General features: G+C 36.5%; 1 protein-coding gene across 1 annotated transcript; it reads right to left on the bottom strand.

Annotated features, from left to right (window-relative positions):
- Positions 1-998: 998 nt before the first annotated feature.
- On the bottom strand, positions 999-2,393 carry LOC149160620 (putative WD repeat-containing protein C2A9.03). The gene has a single exon (XM_089434658.1). It carries the CDS (start codon positions 2,391-2,393, stop codon positions 999-1,001), a length of 1,395 nt encoding a protein of 464 aa, XP_089290784.1.
- Between the last annotated feature and the right edge of the window lie 20,605 nt (positions 2,394-22,998).

Here is a 22,998-nt window from a genome sequence, read left to right as displayed (position 1 = left end):
AATAAAAATAAAAATCATACTGAACATAACTCCGGATAAGTGACAATCATATCTAATGCAAATATCCTATTAACAAATTTGTATTCAAGATACTATAACCATAGAGAAAAACTTAATAGGAAAACTTTTCCATTTATAGGTTCATTACAAACGATTCAATTATTATAATTATTAGCTTCTAAATATTTTTTAATATAAAACTTACATATTTTTATAAATAATATTTTAATATAATTTATAATTCACAAAAGGTTAATTAAATACATATTATATTATTATTAAATAAAAATGTAAATATTTTTGAAGATCTAATATTTTGAAATGATAATTTACATTGTTTTATTAAATTTTATTATTAATTTTTATTCAATATTTTTTAGGAGTAGTCTTTAAGAGTGATTTTTTTTTTTGGAGTTATTACCCAATTTCTAACATAAATACAGCTAAAAATATTTAAAATAAAATTAAGATTCCAATCGTCTTAAAACCTCCACGGTCTAGAGCTACCTAAATGAAATAAGTCTTTTTCATTTCGGAACAGCTTGAACTTTTTTGAGTTTCATCTTCAAATCAAAATGTGATATGTAATTTGAGGAATTTGAAAAATAAGAGTACGCTATAGACATGTCAAAGGAAAAAGTCACCCTAATAACTGCGCCTATATATTAATTGTACAAGAAAAATTCACATTATCTAATCAAATTTGATACATTGTTTTATATTCAAGCAATCTACCTATCTTTTCTTCTTTGGCACCCATCAAAAAAATAATTAAGTATCTCCAATAAATTGAAATTCCAATAACTTCCTTAACGCCTCCACTCTTGAGAGCCTACATAAATGAAATGCATTCGTTTCGCCCGATAACAGCTTGCACCTTTGAGGTTCAAAATGTGATATGTAATTTGAAAAATTTGGAAACTTTGGAAACTAAAAGCGCTCACCAGCCATGGCAGAGGAAAACCCTATCCCTATAACTATTAACCTAACCAGACATTTCACATTAGGCAATCAAGATAAAAAGACTGTTGCCTTCTTTTATATTCAAGCAGGCTACTCAACCTTCCATATTGGATACCGATAAAAAGTGATTCCCTGTCTGGACTGAATGAAATTCCGGTTGTCTCCCCAAAGAAATCAATTTCCTGCCTCTTGTTAGACATGTGCTTCGACGTATCAAATATATGGACAAAATCAGCTTGCTCGGCCATAGCCATAAACTGTCCATCTGAGGAGAACCTGATAGATCTTATGGCAGCCATGTGGCCCTTCAGAACTTCAAGAGAGGTTGAGGTGTTTCGAACATCCCACAGCCTGCATGTTGTGTCTTGGTTCCCGGTAGCAAATACTGTACCATCTGGATGCCAAGCAGAGGAAAAGGAGTAATCCAAATGACCTTGAAGAGTTGCAACTACCTTTCCTGTTTGGCAGTCTGAATGAAATCGCTCAACATTGTCCCCAACGGCAACAAACAACTTGTTATCGGGACTTACGGAGGCACGATTAACAGCCCAGGGAATGGAGAAGTGCTGAATGCGTGCAAATCCATCACTTGGATCAAATACTCGCACACAACAATCATTACTTGCAGTCATTACACGAGTTGCACCACCAAGACTCTGATAGATCTCTATTGAAGTCATATTGGCATTTTCACCATCTTCAATTTCAGTTATCTTCGAACAATAACTGACATCTTCTCTATCCAAATATTTACAGATAAACTCTCCCCCACACCCGCCAAGCACAAGTAAATTATCCTTGACAGCCATGCATGTTATCGGGTCTTGTCGGAAATCAGCCAGGGCAGCCCCTAAATGGGTTCCCGGTGCAATGACTGGACCAATCACATTAACTAATCTACGACTTAGCGCAGACCAGTGAACAATAGAATTAGCCGATGAAAGATATACGTCGTGCTTTGATCTTGCCCACACCAATTCCCTTAGTTGAAAGTGTCCATACGTAGGTTTCACTGACTTCGTATTGCTCTGAAATTCGTAGAAATTCCCCCCATTCTCGATATTTAAACAAATCTCACGTAGTTGATCCATGCGAAGTTGAGATTGAGGAACATCCCTCGGACTTTCATACGCTGTCATCCTATATTCTCTGTATTTCTGCCTTGTAAAGTTTATCCGCTGCCATTCAATTCCTTGAATATCTTTTCCTCTTCTGACTTCTGCAGCAGAAGTGTCATCATCTTCCTCGACATCATCATCATCATCAGAAGCATCCGTGACAATATCATATTCAACATCATCATCAGAAGCATCCATTACAATATCATATTCAACATCATCATCAGAAGCATCCATTACAATATCATATTCAACTTCTGTATCTTCATCAGAAATAATCATTTCAGGCTCATACTCATCTGGCTGCGCCATATCTCAGTACACTTTTCAAAACACGGCTGAGTATCCTTCTCCAGGAGACGGTGCCTTTACCTACTAAACTATAACGCTCAGTAGCCAAAGAATCACTTTGTTAATTGATTGGATCATGAACGAAGAACCCAGATTGATTTGATCATGAGCGAGGAACACAGTATCATTAATAGGAATGAAATATAGACACTTCGCAGTGTAGGTTTTGGGTCGGCGGCCGACATAACTCTGGCGTTTATGATAAATTGGCTAAAGAAAACAAACGGATACATTTGCCCAAATGAATGTGGGAAAATTTTGATTTAAAAAATTTACACATTTTCATTTTGGTTATCGAATGTCATGAACTCTTAACTTCGTACTTTCAAAATAATGTAATTGACTACTTGCCAATGTTATTTTTATTATCTAAAATGGTACGTTTATTTAAATGAATATTTTAAATATGATTAAAAATGTGAGAGGATTTCATTTAACTTTCGGAAGTAATGTAATTGACTTTTAATTTTATTTCACTTCAATATTTAATTAAATAAATACCGATAAAAATTCAATAAAATTTAAAAAAGAATTTTTTCTTATTTTTAGTTCTATTTATTTTTATTACTTTGTAATTATGGGATTTTTTATGGAAAATTATTGATTTAATTTTTTTGTATGAGCTTTGTTTTTAGAATTCAAGCATACAATATAACACCCATTTACTATCCAAAAGTTATATATATATCAAATATTACTTAGGCAATATGTAATTTTTTTTTATATAGTTATCATTTAATCTTGGTTAGACATACATGAGATTCAAGATGGATCAATAACTATAGTTACTACTTGAATCATTATCTAACTTCTAGAATTAACACTTTTATGATTTTTTTTCTTTTCAAACCGTTGGTCCACACTTTATGTATGCTCTATAGTTCAAGTGTTTATTAAGGTTTTCGCTCCATGGTACAAATTGAAAAGATAATTCTGTTTAACCCTTACCTTTCCTCACGCATTCCTTTACCAACATGTGGTGGGGTCTCTCATTTCCACATAATGGAGTTTTATTGGTTTATTCCTCATACGCTTTTTTTATAATCTCATTATCTTTCCTTTATACTACTAACCCTTATCCTAACACTAGCAATTTCTCCTATGGTCGTCACTTTCCAAGACATCTTCTCGAGTGCCAACTCTGATATTCTTGTTAGGGTTCTGGGTTTCTTCAAGGATTTATGTTACTAGTATTTTGCATATAATTCAAAACGTAGTTTGATCATTAAAATCACGAGGTTATTGGGTTTCTACCCCTTTTCTGTTCAAAAGGTTCACATCATTAGATTTTCGTTCAAGGTTCAGATATGAACTTGTGGAGCTAGTTATTGATAGATTCCATTTTAAATATAAACTATGACATTTTTCCCTTGACGGGCCATGTATAAATTATTATCTTCTTTTGAAAACACTCAGAACCCTCTAAGAATCAAAGCTACGTTCTATGTTTTACTTGAAATATATGGGTAGGGTAATTATAATTTTTCACGAAAGTTCGAGTTGTTTTCATTGCATGTCAATATTTATTTTAGAGACCACAACTTCAACCCTCGACTATTTTACAGTTTGTCATTCTTTTGCAAATAACAATTATACTCTAGCGTGTCTTCCTTAGCTTGCATGGCTATATATACTCGTTCAATGTTAATACATTATTTTGGTGAATGGAAAAGTATCCATTTCCTTCATAATAATTAGTTATTGACACAATGAATTGTTGTTGATGCCATGTCTCTACGAACTCAATCCTAATGACAATTTTGCTTCTTTTTTTATATATAGATATACGAATGTATTTTTTTCACATTTCGGTCTTACGTTTTCTTATCTAACTAGAGCACCATTATCCTTTTGGCTCTAACCTTATGTTCATATCTAAAAGGTCACATGTTAGGAAACATGATATAGTATTCTTGTAATGCTTATGTTAATCACATCGCTATGGTATAATGCATATTTGATTAGAGATGATGCGCTTGGGGTCACTCTACTGAGAACGTATCAAACTAATATTCTTGACCCCTTTAACAAAATCTGGGCACCCAAACCATAATAATTATGATGATACGATCTTTGTGCATGTATTTTATTTCCAATTGTCGCACTCCACCTTGGGTTTTGAGAGGTCCACTCTGCCCTTCCCACATATGTAGGTTTCACATGAATGTAGGTGCTCAATGACCACCTCTTCCATTTTTTCCAAAAGTTCTAGAGGAACAAGGATCACGATTTGCTTCTCAAACCCTAACCTCTCAAATCCATGTGTGGTATATCAATCTATTATTTTCTCGATACCTTTCCTGTTGGGTGGCTCTGCAACCTCCGTCTGGAACCATCTGACTGTGCTTGGCTCCTAGACAGATTATGGTCAGTTGAAGGTTTTTGTAATTTTGATTATCTGTGGTGACTTACATGTCTTCCTTGTCACATAGGTGATTTGTTTAATATTCCATCTCTCAGTTCCATTCATGCTTGAGGGATTCCTTTATTTACAGGATTCTCCATTCAGTTCTCCGTCAATGTTTTTGAGGCCACACTCCTGAGGGTGTTGTCTTTCCTCGACTTGGAACATACCTATAGGTATATGATTTCCATGGCTTCACCCTTCCCTTGTGAGATATATTTTTTTCCTACTACATGCACCTCATTATTCTAGTGATTTTAGAATTAATAAATGGATTGTTGAATTGTGGCTAGGGTTTTGCAAAAGGATCAATGCTTTGTCACTCACTCATAACAAGAACCCTTAAAACGTTATTCCACATGGTAATGTGGATGAGGATTTGTATTACATTTCAAGTTCCTCTGTTTCTCACCCTAATGTATTTTTCTGTATTCAAAATACAACCCTTGTTGTGTCTTTTTATTGAGGTATAGGTTTCGTGGGTATGAACCATTACACTTTTTGGTTTCTAGTCCTAACCAGGTCAACACACTACCTTCTCTTCTACTATATTAGTCAAAATAGTGAACATGGTGCTTCTAAATGGTTTAGATATTATTTTATGCTCTTTCTCCTATTTTCTAGGTATTGAGTTGATCATGGTTTTCTTCCAGTTCCTTCTAAGCATGACAAGACTCAAATCTTGTGTCTAAAGTTTCTCGATTCTTTTTAGTACAAGTTGGTAGAAAATTCCACTTCTGGGGTTTCTATATATGTTGATTTACTTGAAATTGGGGTTCTTAATACTGCTTTCTTTCTGAGTAGTAAGAATTTATCTCAATGGATGATAATTTGGCGGTTTACAGTAATCCCAACTTTAATTTTCTTCTTGAGGAAAACTCCTGGGTTGAGAAAAAATCCATCTCATAATTATCCTCTTCAAATGTACAACCCTCATTTTCTTTATAATGGGATTTTCTTTGTAATGTTAGGGTGTTAATAGATTAACTCAAGAGGCCCTATTGTGTGAAGCGTATACCTCTGCCTCTTGGACATCTTCTTAACTCTACTATGACAGTATAATTTATGTGCTAATTTGCACTAGGTGCCAATTGTGAATACTATGCTTTGTATTTTCTTCTCATAAAAGTTAATACTGTTGTACTGTTGACAATCGAAGTTACGTTCTATGTTTTACAAGAAATACATGGGTAGGTTAATCATAATTTTTCAGGAAAGTTCGAGTTGTTTTCATTGCATGTGAATATTTATTTTAGAGACCACACCTTTAACCCTCAACTATTTTACATTTTTCCATTCTTTTGCAAATAATAATTATACTCTAGCATGTCTTCCTTAGCTTGTATGGCTATATATACTTGTTCAATGTTAGTACATTATTTTTCTGAATGGAAAACTATCCATTTTCTTCATAATGATTAGTTATTGACACAACAAATGGTTGTTGATGTCATGTCTCTATGAACTTAATCCTAATGACAATTTTTTATTTTATTTTTTATATAGATATACGAATGTATTTTTTTCACATTACAGTCTTACCTTTTGTTATTTAAATGGAGCACCATTATCATTTTGGCTCTAACCTTATGTTCATATCTAAATGGTCACACGTTAGGAAACATGATATAGTATTCTTGTAATGCTTATGTTAATCATATCGCTATGGTATAATGTGTATTTTATTAGAGATGATGTGCTTTGGGGTCACTCGACCTAAAATGTATCAATACTAATATTATTGACGCCTTTAACCAACTCTGGGTACCCAAACCATAATAATTATGATGTTACGATCTCTGTGCAAGTATTTTATTTCCAACTGTTACACTCAACCTTAGGTTTTGAGAGGTCCACTCTGCACTTGCTACATATGTAAGTTTCATGTGAATGTAGGTGATTAATGACCACCTTTTCCATGGCTGCCAAAAGTTCTAGAGGATTAAGAGTCACGATTTGATCCTAAAACCCTAACCTCTCAAATCCATGTTTGGTTTATCAATCGATGATTTTCTCGCTACCTTTCTTGCTGGGTGGCTCTGCAACCTCCCTTTGGAACCATCAACTGCACTTGGCTCCTAGATGGATTATGGTCAGTTGAAGGTTTCCGTAATTTTGATTACCTATGGCGACTTAAATGTCTTCCTTGTCACACAGGTGATTTTTTTAATATTCCATCTTTTGGTTCCATTCATGCTCGAGGGATTCCTTTCTTTACAGGATTCTCCATTCTGTTCTCTGCCAATGATTTTGAGGCTGCACTCCTGAGGGTGTTGTCTTCCTCCAGCTCAAAACTTACCTATAGGTATATGATTTCCAGGGATTCACCCTTCCCTTGTGAGATATATTTTTTTTCCTACTACATGCACCTCATTATTCTAGTGATTTTAGAATTAATAAATGGATTGTTGAATTGTGGCTAGGGTTTTGCAAAAGGATTGATGCTTTGTCGCTGGCTGATAACAATAACCCTTAAAACGTTATTCCACATGGTAATGTGGATGAGGTTTTGTATTACATTTCAAGTTCCTCTGTTTCTCTCCCTAATGTATTTTTATGTATTAAAAATAGCACCCTTGTTGTGTCTTTTTATTGAGCTACAGGCTTGGTGGGTAGGAACCATTACACTTTTTTGTTTCTAGTCCTAACTAGGTCAACACATTACCTTCTCTTCTATTATATTAGTCAAAATAGTGAATATGGTTCTTCTAACTAGTTTAGATATTATTTTATGCTCTTTCCTCTATTTTCCAAGTATTGAGTTGATCATGGTCTGCTTCCAGTTCTTTCTAAGCATGACAAGACTCAAAGCTTGTGTCTAAAGTTTCTCAATTCTTTTTGGTACAAGTTGATAGAAAATTCCACTGTTGGGGATTCCAGATATGTTGATTTATTTGAAATTGGGGTTTTTAATACTGTTTTCATTCTGAGTAGTAAGAATTTATGTTAGTGGATGATAATTTAGTGGTTTACAATAACCCCAACTTTAATTTTCTTCTTGAGGAAAACTCCTGGGTTGAGAAAAAATCCATCTCATAATTATCCTCCTCAAATGTACAATCCTCATTTTCTTTATAATGGGAATATCTTTGTAATTTTATGGTGTTAACATATTAATTCAAGAGGCCCTAGTGCATGAAGCGTATACCTCTGTATTTTGGGCATATGCTTAACTCTACTATGACTGTATAATTTATGTGCTAATTTGCACTAGGTGCCAATTGTGAATACTATAGTTTGTATTTTCTTCTCATAAAAGTTAATACTGTTGTACTATTGAGAATTGAAGTCACGTTCTATGTTTTACAAAAAATATATGGGTAGGTAATTATAATTTTTTAGGAAAGGTTGAGTTGTTTTCATTGCATGTGAATATTTATTTTAGAGACCACACCTTCAACCCTCAACTATTTTATAATTTTCCATTCTTTTCGAGATAATAATTATACTCTAGCATGTCGTCCTTATATATATATTGGTTCAATGTTAATACATTATTTTGGTGAATGGAAAACTATCCATTTTCTTCATAATGATTAGTTATTCACACAATGAATGGTTGTGATGTCATGTCTCTACGAACTCAATCCTAATGACAATCTTTTTTTCTATAGATATACGAATGTATTTTTTTCACATTACAGTCTTAAATTTTGTTATTTTAATGGAGCACCATTATCATTTTGGCTCCAACCTTATGTTCATATCTAAATGGTCACACATTAGTAAACATGATATAGTATTCTTGTAATTCTTATGTTATTAATCATATAGCTATTGTATAATGCGTATTTGATTAGAGATGATGTGCTTGGGGGTCACTCGACCTAGAATGTATCAACACTAATATTCTTGACCCCTTTAACCAACTCTGAGCACCCAAACCATAATAATTATGATGATACGATCTCTGTGCATGTATTTTATTTCCAATTGTCACACTCCACCTTGGGTTTTGAGACGTCCACACTGCACTTGCCACATATGTAAGTTTCACGTGAATGTAAGTGCTCTGTGACCACCTCTTCCATGGCTACCAAAATTTCTAAAGGATCCAGAGTCGCGATTTTCTCCTCAAACCCTAACCTCTCAAATCCATGGGTGGTTTATCAATTGATGATTTTCTCGCTACCTTTCTTGCCAGGTGGCCCTGTAACCTCCTTCTGGAACTATCTGATTGCGCTTGGCTCCTACATGGATTATGGTCAGTTGAAGTTTTCTGTAATTTTGATTATCTGTGGTGACTTAAATGTATTCATTGTCACACAGGTGATTTGTTTAATATTCCATCTCTCAGTTCCATTCATGCTAGAGGGATTCCTTTCTTTACAGGATTCTCCATTCAGCTCTCCTGAATGTTTTTGAGGCTGCACTCCTGAGGGTGTTGTCTTCCTCCAGCTTGGAACTTACCTATAGTTATGTGATTTCCAGGGCTTCACCTTTCCCTTGTGAGATATAATTTTTCCTATTGCATGCGCCTCATTATTCTAGTGATTTTAGAATTAATAAATGGATTGTTGAATTGTGGCTAGGGTTTTAAAAAAGGATCGATGCTTTATTTTTGACTCATAACAAGAACCCTTAAAACATTATTCCACATGATAATGTGGATGAGGTTTTGTATTACATTTCAAGTTCCTCTGTTTCTCACCCTAATGTATTTCTTTTGTATTCAAAGTACAACCCTTGTTGTGTCTTTTTATTCAACTACAGGTTTGGTGGGTGTGAACCATTACACTTTTTGGTTTCTAGTCCTAACCAGGTCAACACATTACCTTCTCTTCTACTATATTAGTCAAAATATTTAATATGGTCCTTCTAACTGGTTTAGATATTATTTTATGCTCTTTCCACTATTTTCCAAGTATTGAGTTAATTATGGTCTGCATCCAGTTCTTTTTAAGCACGACAAAACTCAAAGCTTGTGTCTAAAGTTTCTGTATTCTTTTTGGTACAAGTCGGTAGAAAATTCCACTACTGGGGTTTTCAAATATGTTGATTTATTTGAAATTGGGGTTTTTAATACTGCTTCCTTTCTGAGTAGTAAGAATTTATGTTAGTGGATGATAATTTAGCGTTTTACAGTAACCCCAACTTTACTTTTCTTCTTGAGGCAAACTCCTGGGTTGAGAAAAATTCCATCTCAAAATTATCCTCTTCAAATGTACAACCCTCGTTTTCTTTATTATGGGATTTTCTTTGTAATGTTAGGGTGTTAATAGATTAATTCAAGGGGCCCTATTACGTGAAGCATATACCTCTGTCTTTTGGGCATCTGCTTAACTCTACTATGACTGTATAATTTATGTACTAATTTACACTAGGTGCCAATTGTGAGCACTATGCTCTATATTTTCTTCTCATAAAAGTTAATATTGTTGTTTTGTTGTTCTGTGAGAGTTAATATTATTTTTCTTAATTTCGTTCATCACTTCATTGTTATTGTTTTGGTATCAGGGTTCATTCAATGTACAACATTTATGACTATTTCTATTCCATTTGTATGTAGCTTTCACATTGCTCCAAAAGTTATTTTTCCAATTTTCATTTCATTAAAAGCATAAAAGTATGCTTGATTTTAGACTTTTGTGATCCATATTGATTTTGATAAATTCTTTCACATTAATCATGTAATGAGTTTTTGGTCGATGTTTTGAACCATCTAATGTGGTTCATCATCAGGACAAAGGTTCAAAATGTCGACCAAAAACTCATGATGTGATTAATCCGAAATAATTTATCAAAATCAGCATAAAAGTATTTACTTATGTGGCTTCCATACGTAACCTACTTCGATAATAAAAGGAATGGTTACTTTTTTTCAGTTGTGGCACATGCGCACTATTAGTCTCTGATGAGGCTCATCATTGGGTAGTTATATGGGCCTTAATTCACCTCCTAGCTAGTGAAATCAACTCTTCTCACAATTTATTACATGTTTTGATTATATTTTGTTTAATGAGATGAGTTAAAGTGAGATATTATGCTTAGGGGACTAATATGCACTGAATGCAGGGTTGGAAGAGAAAATCAAGGAATTTTGGCAAGACTAAGGTTTGAACCTTGAATGAAACAAGGGAGATATATTGTAGGAGGTAAATCCTCCTCATTTACTCCTCCCCCATTCAAATATTCCTCCATTAATTACACAAGCTCGGAGTGTAATTAGCCAAGTCAAGAAGATCAAAGAGTAGTCGAGCAAGTGATAGTCAAAGAGTTAGTTCGTCTCAAGTTTGGGAGCCTCGCCTCCCTAGATTTAAAGAATTCGTTGGGGACTTCAGTTTTATAAGTAGAGAGGCCTAGAGCCTCATTACAATTTGAATTTTTGTTGTAAAAACACTAGTTATTTTCGAGCTCCAAACTTGTGGATTACATTGATGTAATTTTCTGTTTTGATAATGAAAATGAGCTTTTTCTTGATCCAGCACTGAGTTAACTCAGAGGGCTGAAGCTATTGGGTTAAGGCCCAATGCTAGTAGTAAAGGATCCTTTTCTTTTAGATGTATGTTTTGCTTAGTTTCATATATCCATGGTTAAATTGTCTTTAGAAGTATTTTCATTACAAGTAATGTATATTTGATTAGTTGTTTAATAATTTGCTTCCATTTGTGCTTTATTTCAGTATCAGGTTTGAAGGGATAAAAGGAGCACCAAAAAGCTCTTACTAGGTGTCTTGGCCTCACCTCTTCCCTCAGGGATCATTATTTGAGGAAAGACCCTTATGCAGCCCCAAAAAAAACAGATTTATATTTTCTCATAAGATTTAGAGTTTATTGTACTAGAACCAGCATTTGCTTGGTTTTGAAATTTTAGGATTTAATTGCAATCTCTTCCACCTTCAGTCTTACAGTAGATCTCATCCTTAATTCCATTTCATTCAACAATTTTCCTCATGCATGAAGTAGACAGCTAGTTCATAAAATTCTAATTTTCTAGCTTGTTAGAATTCTTACTGTTTACATGACTTTTTGGAAATTATAAATGTTTGATGCAAAGTAGGTGCTTCAGAAATATAAAGAAATCTCATTGAAGGCAACCACCTTCCAACTTCATCCATCCATAATCATTCCTTTCTTTCACCAATATCTTCACCAATCTCATCATTTTACATATAAATCCTTCCAAGCATGTTGAGTGAATCCAACCATCTCCTAACCTTGGTTTTGAGTTCTGAGTGATCTTAGGAATTTTATCACTCCATTCCACCCATCCACCACCTTCCCTAAGCCTTCCATCACCTCCAGGAACCGTCATTTTTTCTCGACTGTATCATGTAGAAATCTAGGGAATCCTATAGGCTTCTAGTACATCGTGTAGGTTTTCCTGTAGTGGCATGTTTTGATGTCAAATTGAGGGAAAACCTATAGGAAGCCACACCAGGTCACCCAAGGGTCTCCCAAACCTTCCAACGATCTCCTAAACCTCCCAACCATCCACCATCATTGATGGCCTGAGCACAAAAGACCTAGACACTTGCTTATTTTCTTTTACTCTCATATGTCAAACCTATGAATATACAAATGATGAGCATAAGCTGAAACTATTTCCATCCACTATCAGGGATGTACCTTTGTGCTGGTTGAAGGGTTTACCTAGAGATAGCATCTCAACTTGGGCTCAGATGTAAGAAGCCTTCAACAACAAGTATCGGGACTATTCTAGGTCTAAAGACACTAAAGAGGAAATTTGTAGGATGACCTTAGGCAATGATGAATCCCTACAGGATTACGAAGAAATATTCTAGCTTAGCTACAAAGGGCTAGGTACACACTTGACCTTGAGTCACTAAAGTTGGTCCTGCTTAGAGGAGTAAGGGAAGATCTTCTTGATACCTTACACTTTTTAGCAAGAGGGGATATCTACTAGTTACCCTATGAGGATATCAAGAGTGTCTATAGAAACCATTATAGGGAAGCCAAGAAAAAGGGCAGGGGTAGTCAACCTTTAGTCAACCCATCCTCTTCCAATTCATCCATCAATGGTGAAATTGGAAACATATTGGAGGATTTCAAAAGTGAGATACTGCAAACCCTTTCCCTAAAGATGGAGACTATGTACATTAAAAGAAAGCATGAGGAAGCAGAGAGAGCCTTGGCCATTTTATATCCTAGATGCACCAAGAGGCATGCTAGGAATGAATGTCCATTGAATTGTATTGAAATTTTCTTAGTCTGTGAAGAAAACTACTCCACAGACAAGTGCACCTCTTTACCTGGACTCAAAGTTGTATATCAAGGAGCTAAAGGGGTCACTGAGAAGCTCTGTTACATAAACCAAAGGAGACCTCATGGGCCTGGCCATACCAGCAAGGCATGAAAGGGTCATCCCATGCATATTACAACCCAACGAGACCACATCCATACCTTATTGGGGACCCCCTGCTCATCCTTCTTGGTATACACCTCCTCCTTGGTTATTTGCACCTTAGTATCATTCCTAGCCAACCAGCTAGTCATTTCAAGTATATTATATGCCACAACCACAATGGAATTCATTGTCTGAGGGGTGGAGGCCCCCATACAACAATGTTCCAGCTTTATTGCCTTCAACACCTGCCTAACCACAATTTTCACACTCTGCTCAACCTAAAAGACCCCAGATGCTTGCCCAGCTATTACAGGGAAAGCTAGTGTCAATTCGAACTGCTAGTCCCACTAAGACGGGTAGCTATCTTAGAAAAAAACAATGAAAGCTTTGCAATAATTTCATTAAGTGTGATAGATGGCAGAGAAGAAAAGAGGACCAACTTGGATCTTCCGCTTTGATCCTAGCTTGATTTCTCCTTCCCTTGATAGAATTTGACACTCCACTCCTATTTGTTTTGCTTCAAAGAGTACTTGTAGAGTCAAAGTAATAGCAAACTATCAAAGAAACTCTATCTAAAACATCATAAATTATGCGGAATTAGAAACACATTGACCATACAATTGCATTCATAAACAATATGATTCACAAATATAATATCATATGGAGGAAAAGCTCAAAGAACTTTATTAATAGTAATGTAAGAGAGGATTACAACCCAGTTGTAGAAGCCCTCTTCACCTCATGAACAAGAAAATCACCTAACAATGCAATGTCTCTTCTCACCAAACCTACAACACTTACAAAATACAATATTCCAGCCTCTAGATCTCTCAGATGAGGGATCCATTTATAGATGTCTTGCAAGGGTGTGAGTCATCTCTGGGTTTTTGATTAGTGTCACTTCACTAATAGTTCTTGTTTCCACTTGAAGATTTCATGATCTTTTACTCATCCCTGGGCAAATTCAGAGAGGAAAGTGTCACAAGAGAAGTTTCTGGAAGATTCCATGATCATCCACCTTGCAAATAGTCTCTACCATTTGTCTATTCTCGCTCATCGTACCCCACAGAAGGCCATTTGAGTATGCATCGCACCTGGTTAGTTAGGCAATCAGTATGCATCACACCTTTCCCATGGAGCAGTCTCTATGGTCTAGTTTTGGCCAGTTCTGAGTAGTTTTTCAGGTGGAATTTCTGGGAAATGATGTAATCTATTGACCATGGTCCTTTAGGGTGCGAAACAACACTTTTAGGGACTTAAGGAGCCCTTAGTTTATGGACATATGAGTTTGGGCTTGCAGTGCCCAAATATGTCTATAATAGCTGCCCCCTAAAGCATGAGGTTGTAAATCTTCTGATGTCGGGTGAAATGATTTATTCATGAGGACCCGAGCGATTCGAACTGGAAGGTGACCTATATAAGATACAATAAAATACATCATCATCATATTATTCTCATGATCTAGCTGAGGTGTGCATTCCCATGCTTAGCTCTATACATTAATTTTCATGTACATAGGACAGACAATCATCTGCTATTGCAGACTGGTGATTCTCTGCATGAAGAGTCATCTTCCTTGGCTTAGATGACTATCTGTTCAGCTTTTGTGTACAATTGATGTCTTTATTTTCCTGAACATATCACAGCTCGGATGGATGAAACTAGATCCGGGGTCTTCAAACCTCATCCAATCTTCGCCCGATGTACAAGTTGATCCATTTGAAAAGATGTTCTGAAGTCGAACATGGAAATACATTGCCTGATTACCAGCCAATAATATGAGTTGTTAACGGATGAAAGAGGAGTCACTGATAATGATGATGATCCTCAAGGTACTAGAATACAATTCACGTGGTCTGAATATATGAGTCGATGTCGAACACCACACAAAGTATTTCGGTCGAAGGTCATTGATGTAAACAGGTCGTGGGAAGTGAGAAACTTGCCATTGAGGATGCAAGCTTCAAGGTATTGAAAGGGCTGTTTCTAAGTCAACTTCTTGGATAATGAGTTCATGTCGACAAGAAGTGACCTGTTGTAAGAGGGCCTTGATGTATCCCACATCTACGATGTGAAACAGAGAAAATGATTTTTTGTGGAGGTGAAAACGATCTGATGATATGAGGCTCAGGAATGGTGGTCATGAAAAATGAAGTGTGGATGTAATGTAGTGGATGAGGCATTTTCTAGATGGTAAATTCTCTGAATGACTTCTCTTGAACATATTGATGATACTGATATGCATTGGTAGCATTAACCCCATGGATGGCATGACAGACCAATGGTGACGGTGAATGGAAAAACCCAACCCAACTCAATCATGGTGATAGAGTGAAAGTGTCATTTTCAAGAGCAACTTGCTACCAATATATTTCAAGTTTTCTTCCCATTTTTCCCCAGTCATTGCTGACTAGTACCTGTTTATTTTTGACAAGATTGAGGAGGATAACATATGCTTGGTCTATAATTTTCCCTTCGTGAAAACCTGTCGCTTTGTGTTTAGCGAGCCTAGCGTCAGTGAGACTTGTTCTTATCTGGGCGGAAAAGTTTGTCACTATTTTTTTAATGAGTTTAACGACAAGGATAACTCGGTCCTTTTCTTGTTTATAGAGTCTGAAAATGGATGAAAAGGAGACTCCAATAGTCCTTTTTTGTGGCATAATCCCTTAAGTCCGAAAAAGTGTAAAATAATACGAAAGGGATGACTTTTCGATAGTCTTAACGAGCCGACAAAGACAAGTGCTCAATCTTTTTGTTTAATGATCCCTCAAGTCTGAAAAGATTAAAATAGAGGGATGGTGTTCCACTTACTTTAATGAGCTCTGAAGGCCAATAGCTCAACAATATTTTTATATTTAACGAGTCTAAAAAGAGTTTAAAAGAGGCTCATTTTTTAGGAACGAGTGATATTTCTGGGTAGCAGCTGGTTCTAGGTAAGTTTGTAACTTCTGAAAACATGGCAGTGTGAAGGGGGTGGCAATCAAAATCACTTGTTTCAGATGTTCCTCAAAAGGGTAAATAATCAAGTGGAAGTGTATGGTCGGCCAAATGAAATAGAGGTGATGAAAGGAACACAACCAAAGGTAAAAAGGGCAGATAGCAAAGCGATCACAAAGGTTATTTACCAAAGGTGGGTTTATTTTTAAATGATCTTGAACCTTGTGTCAACATGTGCTCAGTGTAGGTTGATTTTTTAATGAGTTTGAACCTTACGGGAACATTGCTCTTCCGAATATTTTGATAATGTCTCTTGGTAGATTTATTTTTTAATGAGCTTGATCACTACTATAACATGTGCTCATGACGTTTTTATCTAAGCTAGAAACGACTGAGCTACAAGGTTAAACAGTTAAGAACCTGCAAACTAAGAAAATCAGAGGCCGTTTTTCACTTGCATGCAAAGGTTTTCATGCCCCCAGGTCTTTCAGTAAAAGGAGAGTTTCCAGGTTATCAAATGGAAGTCCTTGCGGTTAGGCAGGATGACTTCTATTGGAAGAAAAAAAATCTGCCTTTGTGATGTCCATCAAAATAGACAAAGGTGATTGTTGTGAGCTTCTAATCACATAACATATGAAGATGAATGATGTGAGCTTCCAAATTGTAAAAAGGAAATAATCGTGTCAGATTGATCACATAACCTATACAAGAATGTTACTCGGTCCAAGTATTATAACCTTTAAGGAAAATCTCTCTTTTCCTCTGGGTTCGCCTGCTGAAGCAGACTAGGGTGCATGCCTCCTAACCTTCATCACATTCACCAAACTACTCGCAGTAATTAGGTGGATGGGATGAAGGTTGAAGAGACATTTTTGATGTGAGGAGAACATTTAGGGATGATGGGTGATTTATAGTTGTGTTTGAACCAGGAAATGAAAGTTGGTCGACAAGCTGTACCAATCTGCCTTCATGTGGAAAACACACCACTTAAAATAATGTGGAGACAATGGCTTCCATACTATATATATAATCACATCCAAGGAGTACATTGTAATCTAGTGGACCTTGGAGTGACATTACGTTCAAATAAATGGTTTTCTTTCTCAAAGTTATTGGTAACTTTGGAAGGATCCCTAATGGTTGACTGGTTCCTTTGTTAAAGGCTGAAAATTTTTGTTTTTCAGGCAAAAGTGATGGCGAACCAAACGCTTTCCAAGAAGTTGAGGAAAGGATACTCACTGAAGCCCCTTCATCTATGATTGTGCCAAACACAATCATTTTGTAAACCTGTACTATGATTTGAAATGGTACATTAGATGGAAGGCGAGGTTTCGCTAGTTGATTCCAATCAAAGAAAACAACTAGACTGCTCAGAGGAGGTACTAGATAAATGTCCGGATAAGCTTCATGAACTAGGCAGGTCTCTTCCTATTGTGAAGGGATGGGCGGATTGTCCCCAAGTTAATTAGACTCTATATCAACAAAAGAATTTGAACGGTGTCATTCTCATCCTCTTTGGAAACTATATCATCTGAAGGTGGATTTTTTGAAGGCAAGACTGGGTCAACTGTCATCTCAACTGGTTGACTCGATCCAGTATGGACTCAGAAGGTTCACTTTCAATGATAGGCGATTTGATCGACAATTGAGTTATGGCAATCAGGTTTTCAACTACCAAACGACTTGACAACAGTTTCTTGTATCTAGCTGGAAGTTTCCACGGTGAGGCAGGACAGTTATCCAAAATGCTTTTGGCTTCATCTAGAAAAGGATGGCGGTGAATAGTATGATCACCTTCACATAACCTACGTGGAACTCTAACTTTTCCATTTTGTCTACTAACCTCGTTCTCACTAGTTGAATGTGTGTTGTCAACCTGACTGTCAAGGGTTGATGACATCGAATGGTTCAACCGGGGAGACCATTCTCTCAAGATCTGCGGGATGCAAGGGAAATCTCGATGGTAATGGTTCTCCTTTCAAATCGCGCATGGAGTTTTTGGTTTGGAAACTTTAGTTTGCAGATTTTCGCCAGATGATACATTGGTGTTCCCTTATTTAGCTGGCTTCTTCTTCTTCTCCTTCCCTTTCTTTTTCTTCTCAGTTACTTGGTTTTTAGTGTCACTAGTTTCACCAAGCGAAGAGGGAGAAGGGAAAGGAGAAACAAATGAAGTAGAAGGTGAAGGGGTAACTTCAGTATCATCTAGATGCTGATTAGATTGTTGAGGAATTACGGTGTTTTGAATGACAGAGGTTGAGAAAATCCATACTGGCATGTCGATTGTGATTCCTGGAAGGGAAAATGTGGCCATATATGGAGAACCAATATCTCCCCAAGAGGATAAAGGACTAGGATTCCCTCCAAGGGGGATTCCTTGATTGGTAGACTCCATTAACTCAACCTCAGATCAACGTAGGAACAGGGATGTTATTCCGTTTAAAATAAATTTTAAAGACACTTTAACGCAACTTGTTTTTTAAATTTTTAAGAGTCGAGAAAAAGCTAAAGGTGACTCTAGTCACCTTCGATTTTTAATGAGCCTGAAGTGACAAGTGCTCAGATGGAACTTTTCTTTTAAGGAGTCAAAAAGGAATGAAAGTGACTGCTCTGGAAGTCTAGACAGAGGGTTTACCAAATCGATCATAAAACTGCAAAATACACCTTGGTGATAAATGATAGAGAAATTACCAAGGACTTATGTATGGCAGTCAATCTTCCCAAATGCTATGTTCAGTGCATTACGATCGATAGGGTGGTAGACATGGCTTCCTAAGGATAAAGGATATCAGCCTATTGTGGTCTCCCAATATATACTCGACGGTACAGGGAGCACAAGTCCATACTAGCACTTGTCGTATCAAAGAGGAGCAATCACACAACCTATGATGAAAACGATAGCTACCAGGTTTTATGATGTCAGAACACGTCTCTAGCCTAGACTTCTAGATGTGCTGCATTAGATTCCAAAGCGTTTTTATGTTCATTGAGATTTATTTTATGGTTGATCTTGCTTAGAAGTTTGTATTTCAAGGTTCACCGCGTGATGTAGATGTGAAATTCCTAAATATGCAATCTAAAATGATAAACAGTCATTTATGTTCTTTTAGCAATGAAAATCCTGGCTACAAAGGAAAGAAGATAACAATTTTCTTTCAGCATAGATCATAGAGCACACACTAAATGCACTTTCCTAAATAAAATTTCTTAAGTAGTCAAAATGCAGATGCACATGCATGTGTTTGTTTTCTGCTTTCTTAATGTGTGAATGACAAAAAGAAAGCTAAGTATAGATCTAAACTATTTTCTTTCAAAGCGACAGTACTAACAATTTTTCTTTTCAAAAATGAAAGGAAGACTAAGACGACACTTCTCGATTTAAAATTTAAAATTGTTTTCAACGTTTGAAATACTAATAATTTCAAAATCAAATACAAATGACAAAAGTACAATCAGCTATCTAGAAGAGGAAGACTTTACGACTCCCTTCTTTTGATTCAGAATGACAATTACGACACTTGCATCAAAGACGACAGTTCGATTAGGCTACTTTCGACAAAGGAAGACTGCAAATGATTGAAAAATACACATTTACAATTCCTAACTGATGGAGGTTGAAATATGTGAATGAAGATGGTTTTAGCAAGATGGTACTAATCATGAATAGAAAAACTACTGAATAAAGCTGAAAACAAAGAGAAAAAAACCAAATTTCAGAGAAGAAAAACAATTCACTTAATCATCGCACCTGCAACATAGGGAAACAGGGATGCATCTCACCTGCAACACACGGGAGGTGCGATGCATCCAGGTTGCATAGTTACAGATAGTGTGATGGGCCAGGGAGTGAAACTGAGCTTGATTTTTGCTCAAAACTTGCAGCTAAGTTCAGTGATTTAGGCTGAGTAATGATGGACAGTAAACACAAAGCATAAGGGTAGGATCTGATGAGGTTCTAAGCTACCATAAGGGAACTTAGGATGCTTTGTAAGTCAAATGTCTGGTTCATAAAAAAACCTGGAGATTGACTGAAGTTGCGTTTATCTACTTCACAATTTCATAGCAAAGGAATTTCAAAGGCTAGCTAGCTAACTTCAGGTTCTGTCTGTAGTTTATAAATCAAAAAATAAACAAACAAAACAAACTATTCATTCCCCAGTGGAGTCACCATTTTGCTATAGGGAATACTAGTGTCGATTAGAACTGCTAGTCCCACTAAGAAAGGTAGCTATCTTAGAAACAAACAATGAAAGCTTTTCAAAAATTCCTTTAAGTGTGATTGATGGAAGAGAAGAAAAGAGGACCAACCTGGATCTTCTGCTTTGATCCTAGCTTGATTTCTCCTTCCCTTGAGAGAATTTTCCACTCCCCTCCTATTTTTCCTGCTTCCAAGAGTACCTGTAGAGTCAAAGTAATAGTAAAGTATCAAAGCATCTCTATCTAAGACATCATAAATAATGTGGAATCAGAAACACATTGACCATAGAATTGCATTTATAAACAATATGATTCACAAATACAATATCACATGGAGGAAAACTCAAAGAACTTTACTAATAGTAATGTAAGAGAGGATTACAACCTAGCTATCTAATCTAGCATCATTCTTCCAATTGTAGAAGCCCTCTTCACCTCATTAACATGCAAATCAACTAACAATGCAATGTCTCTTCTCACCAAACCAACAACACTTCTTTACAAAATACAAAATTCCAGCCTCTAGATATCTCAGATGAGGGATCCATTTATAGATGTCTTGCGAGTGTGTGAGTCAGCTCTGGGTTTTTCATTAGTGTCATTTCATTGATAGTTCTTGGTTTGACTTGGAGATTTCATGATCTCTTACTCATCCCTGGGTGAATTCAGAGAGGCAAGTGTCACGGGAGAAGTTTTTGGAAGATTCCATGATCATCCACCTTGCAAACTGTCTTTGCCATTTGTCTATACTCGCTCATCGCACCCCACACAACGCCATTTGAGTATGAATCACAACTAGCCAGTTAGCCAGTTAGTATGCATCATACCTTGCCCATGGAGCAGTCTATATGGTACAGTTTTGGTCGGTTCTGAGTAGTTTTTCAGGTGGAACTTTTGGGAAATGATGTAATCGGTTGACCATGATCTTTCAGGGTGTGAAACAACACTTTTAGGGACTTAAGGAGCCCCTATTTTATGGACATATGAGTTTGGGGTTTCAATGCACAAATGTGTCTATAACACCAGCAAAATCTAAACTCGAACGATAGACAAGCACAACAAGTATACAGTGGAGAGACATCATATCTAGCTTATGTTGCGAGATTCAAGAAATCAACCTGAGATATGGGAGAGTACTCTCAGACAACCAACCTATACCTCCACGTAGGGAGGTTAAGGAAGAAGGAGAGGAAAGTGTGCTTAAATTAAATCCATGACACTTTCCTAAGAGACTAACCCAACCACTCTAGCCTATCCTAGAAGAGACTGAACTTCTAGGAGAATTGAAAAACCTATGTGTGAAATCTCCACTTCTCCAAGATATTAAAATTTGTAGCTATTTACAAAAGTTTGATTAAGGAGACGTGCTTCAAGCATCCATGGAGGCAAAGAAGAGATGTCCCTACCATTAATATCATTGGACAACTGTCTAACTTAATGCTAGCGCAGGTAATCTCTCCAAAATATTTGGACCCCTGAAGCCCTGTAGTAGATGTGAACATCAATGGCACCATTGTCCCACACACTTTGATTGATCTCAGGGTTTCCATTAATGTGATGACCAAGGAAAACATGCTCAACCTCAACCTCTAAGGTTCATTGAGGAAGACCACAATAGTTCTGCAAATTCTAGACCACTCCGTAGTGACCCCTAAGGGGATTGTGGAGGATGTGATCATCTCCATTAATTCTTGGGAATACCATGCAGATTTCCTAGTTCTCCAGCTTAAGGCTAAGCTTACTGGTTACCCTCTCATCCTTGGGAGGCCTTGGTTAGCCACTGTCAATGCTTACATTAGCTGCAGAGATGGAAATTTCACCATCAAGAATGGGCATATGTCTAAGCAATGTTAGGATATTCTGACACATAGGAAATAGTTAAGTACAACTTGGTCTAGCATACAGTTAGGTATAGAGTTAGGTAAAGTGTGTTTCTTTACTATGTACATTTTGTAACTTACAATCCGACGGTCACGATATGTAGTGATCCGACGGTTCATTCTCTCCTCGGTATTACCGACACTTGATCCGTGGCTTAACACTCGATTGGTCCATGATTTCTATTTAAAGCTCATGGAGGGTCATTTGTAGGGTAATCCATCTACGACAGAATCATATGTAAATTTTCATTCTTTTATTAATAAATTGCCTGAAGTGGCCGCGTTGGCTCAGGCCGTGGACTGTTTCCCTCTTTGAGGGTTTTAACCACGTCAAAATACCGGTGTATTGATCTGTGATTTGTTTGTGAGCGTTGTCCTTTGGTGTTCTATCTGAGGAACTTACCCTGTAAATTCCTACATGGTATCAGAGCTATTTGAGGGTCGCGTCCGTTGGTGATCCAAATCTGAAGCCGATAGAACTCCATCCGACTGCCGTTTCCTAGATCTAATGTTTCTGACTGCTTTCGGGCCTAGAGGACTGCTCTGTTGTGTTGGGAGCATCTGTTCCAGTGAGGAACCCCTTTCATTTCACGCAAAAAGCTTTCCGGTAGCCTTAGCTACGTCATTTTCAAGATCTGGAGGTATATAGTGTTTATTTGCAGTTTACAATTATTTTCTCTCTGTTTATTTCGGTTTTGGTTTATTTAGCTTTTTTTATTACCAGATCTATACCTTTCATTTCTGCATATGCTCTTTGCCCTGCGACTCTATGCAATCTGGGCAAATCAGAAACAAAAAGGAAGGATTTTTCTCATGCGTATGATCTTTTCCGCTACGCCTTAGT

Source organism: Pinus tabuliformis, chromosome 5_2 (assembly GCF_031772625.1).
Source record: "Pinus tabuliformis cultivar Carrire ecotype Pingquan chromosome 5_2, CPIR1, whole genome shotgun sequence".
NCBI lineage: Eukaryota > Viridiplantae > Streptophyta > Pinopsida > Pinales > Pinaceae > Pinus > Pinus tabuliformis.
This window is presented reverse-complemented; position numbering and strand designations above follow the sequence as displayed.

Excerpts from the sequence above, each read along its gene's own strand:
- LOC149160620 (XM_089434658.1), bottom strand. The coding sequence starts at position 2,393 with ATGGCGCAGCCAGATGAGTATGAGCCTGAAATGATTATTTCTGATGAA.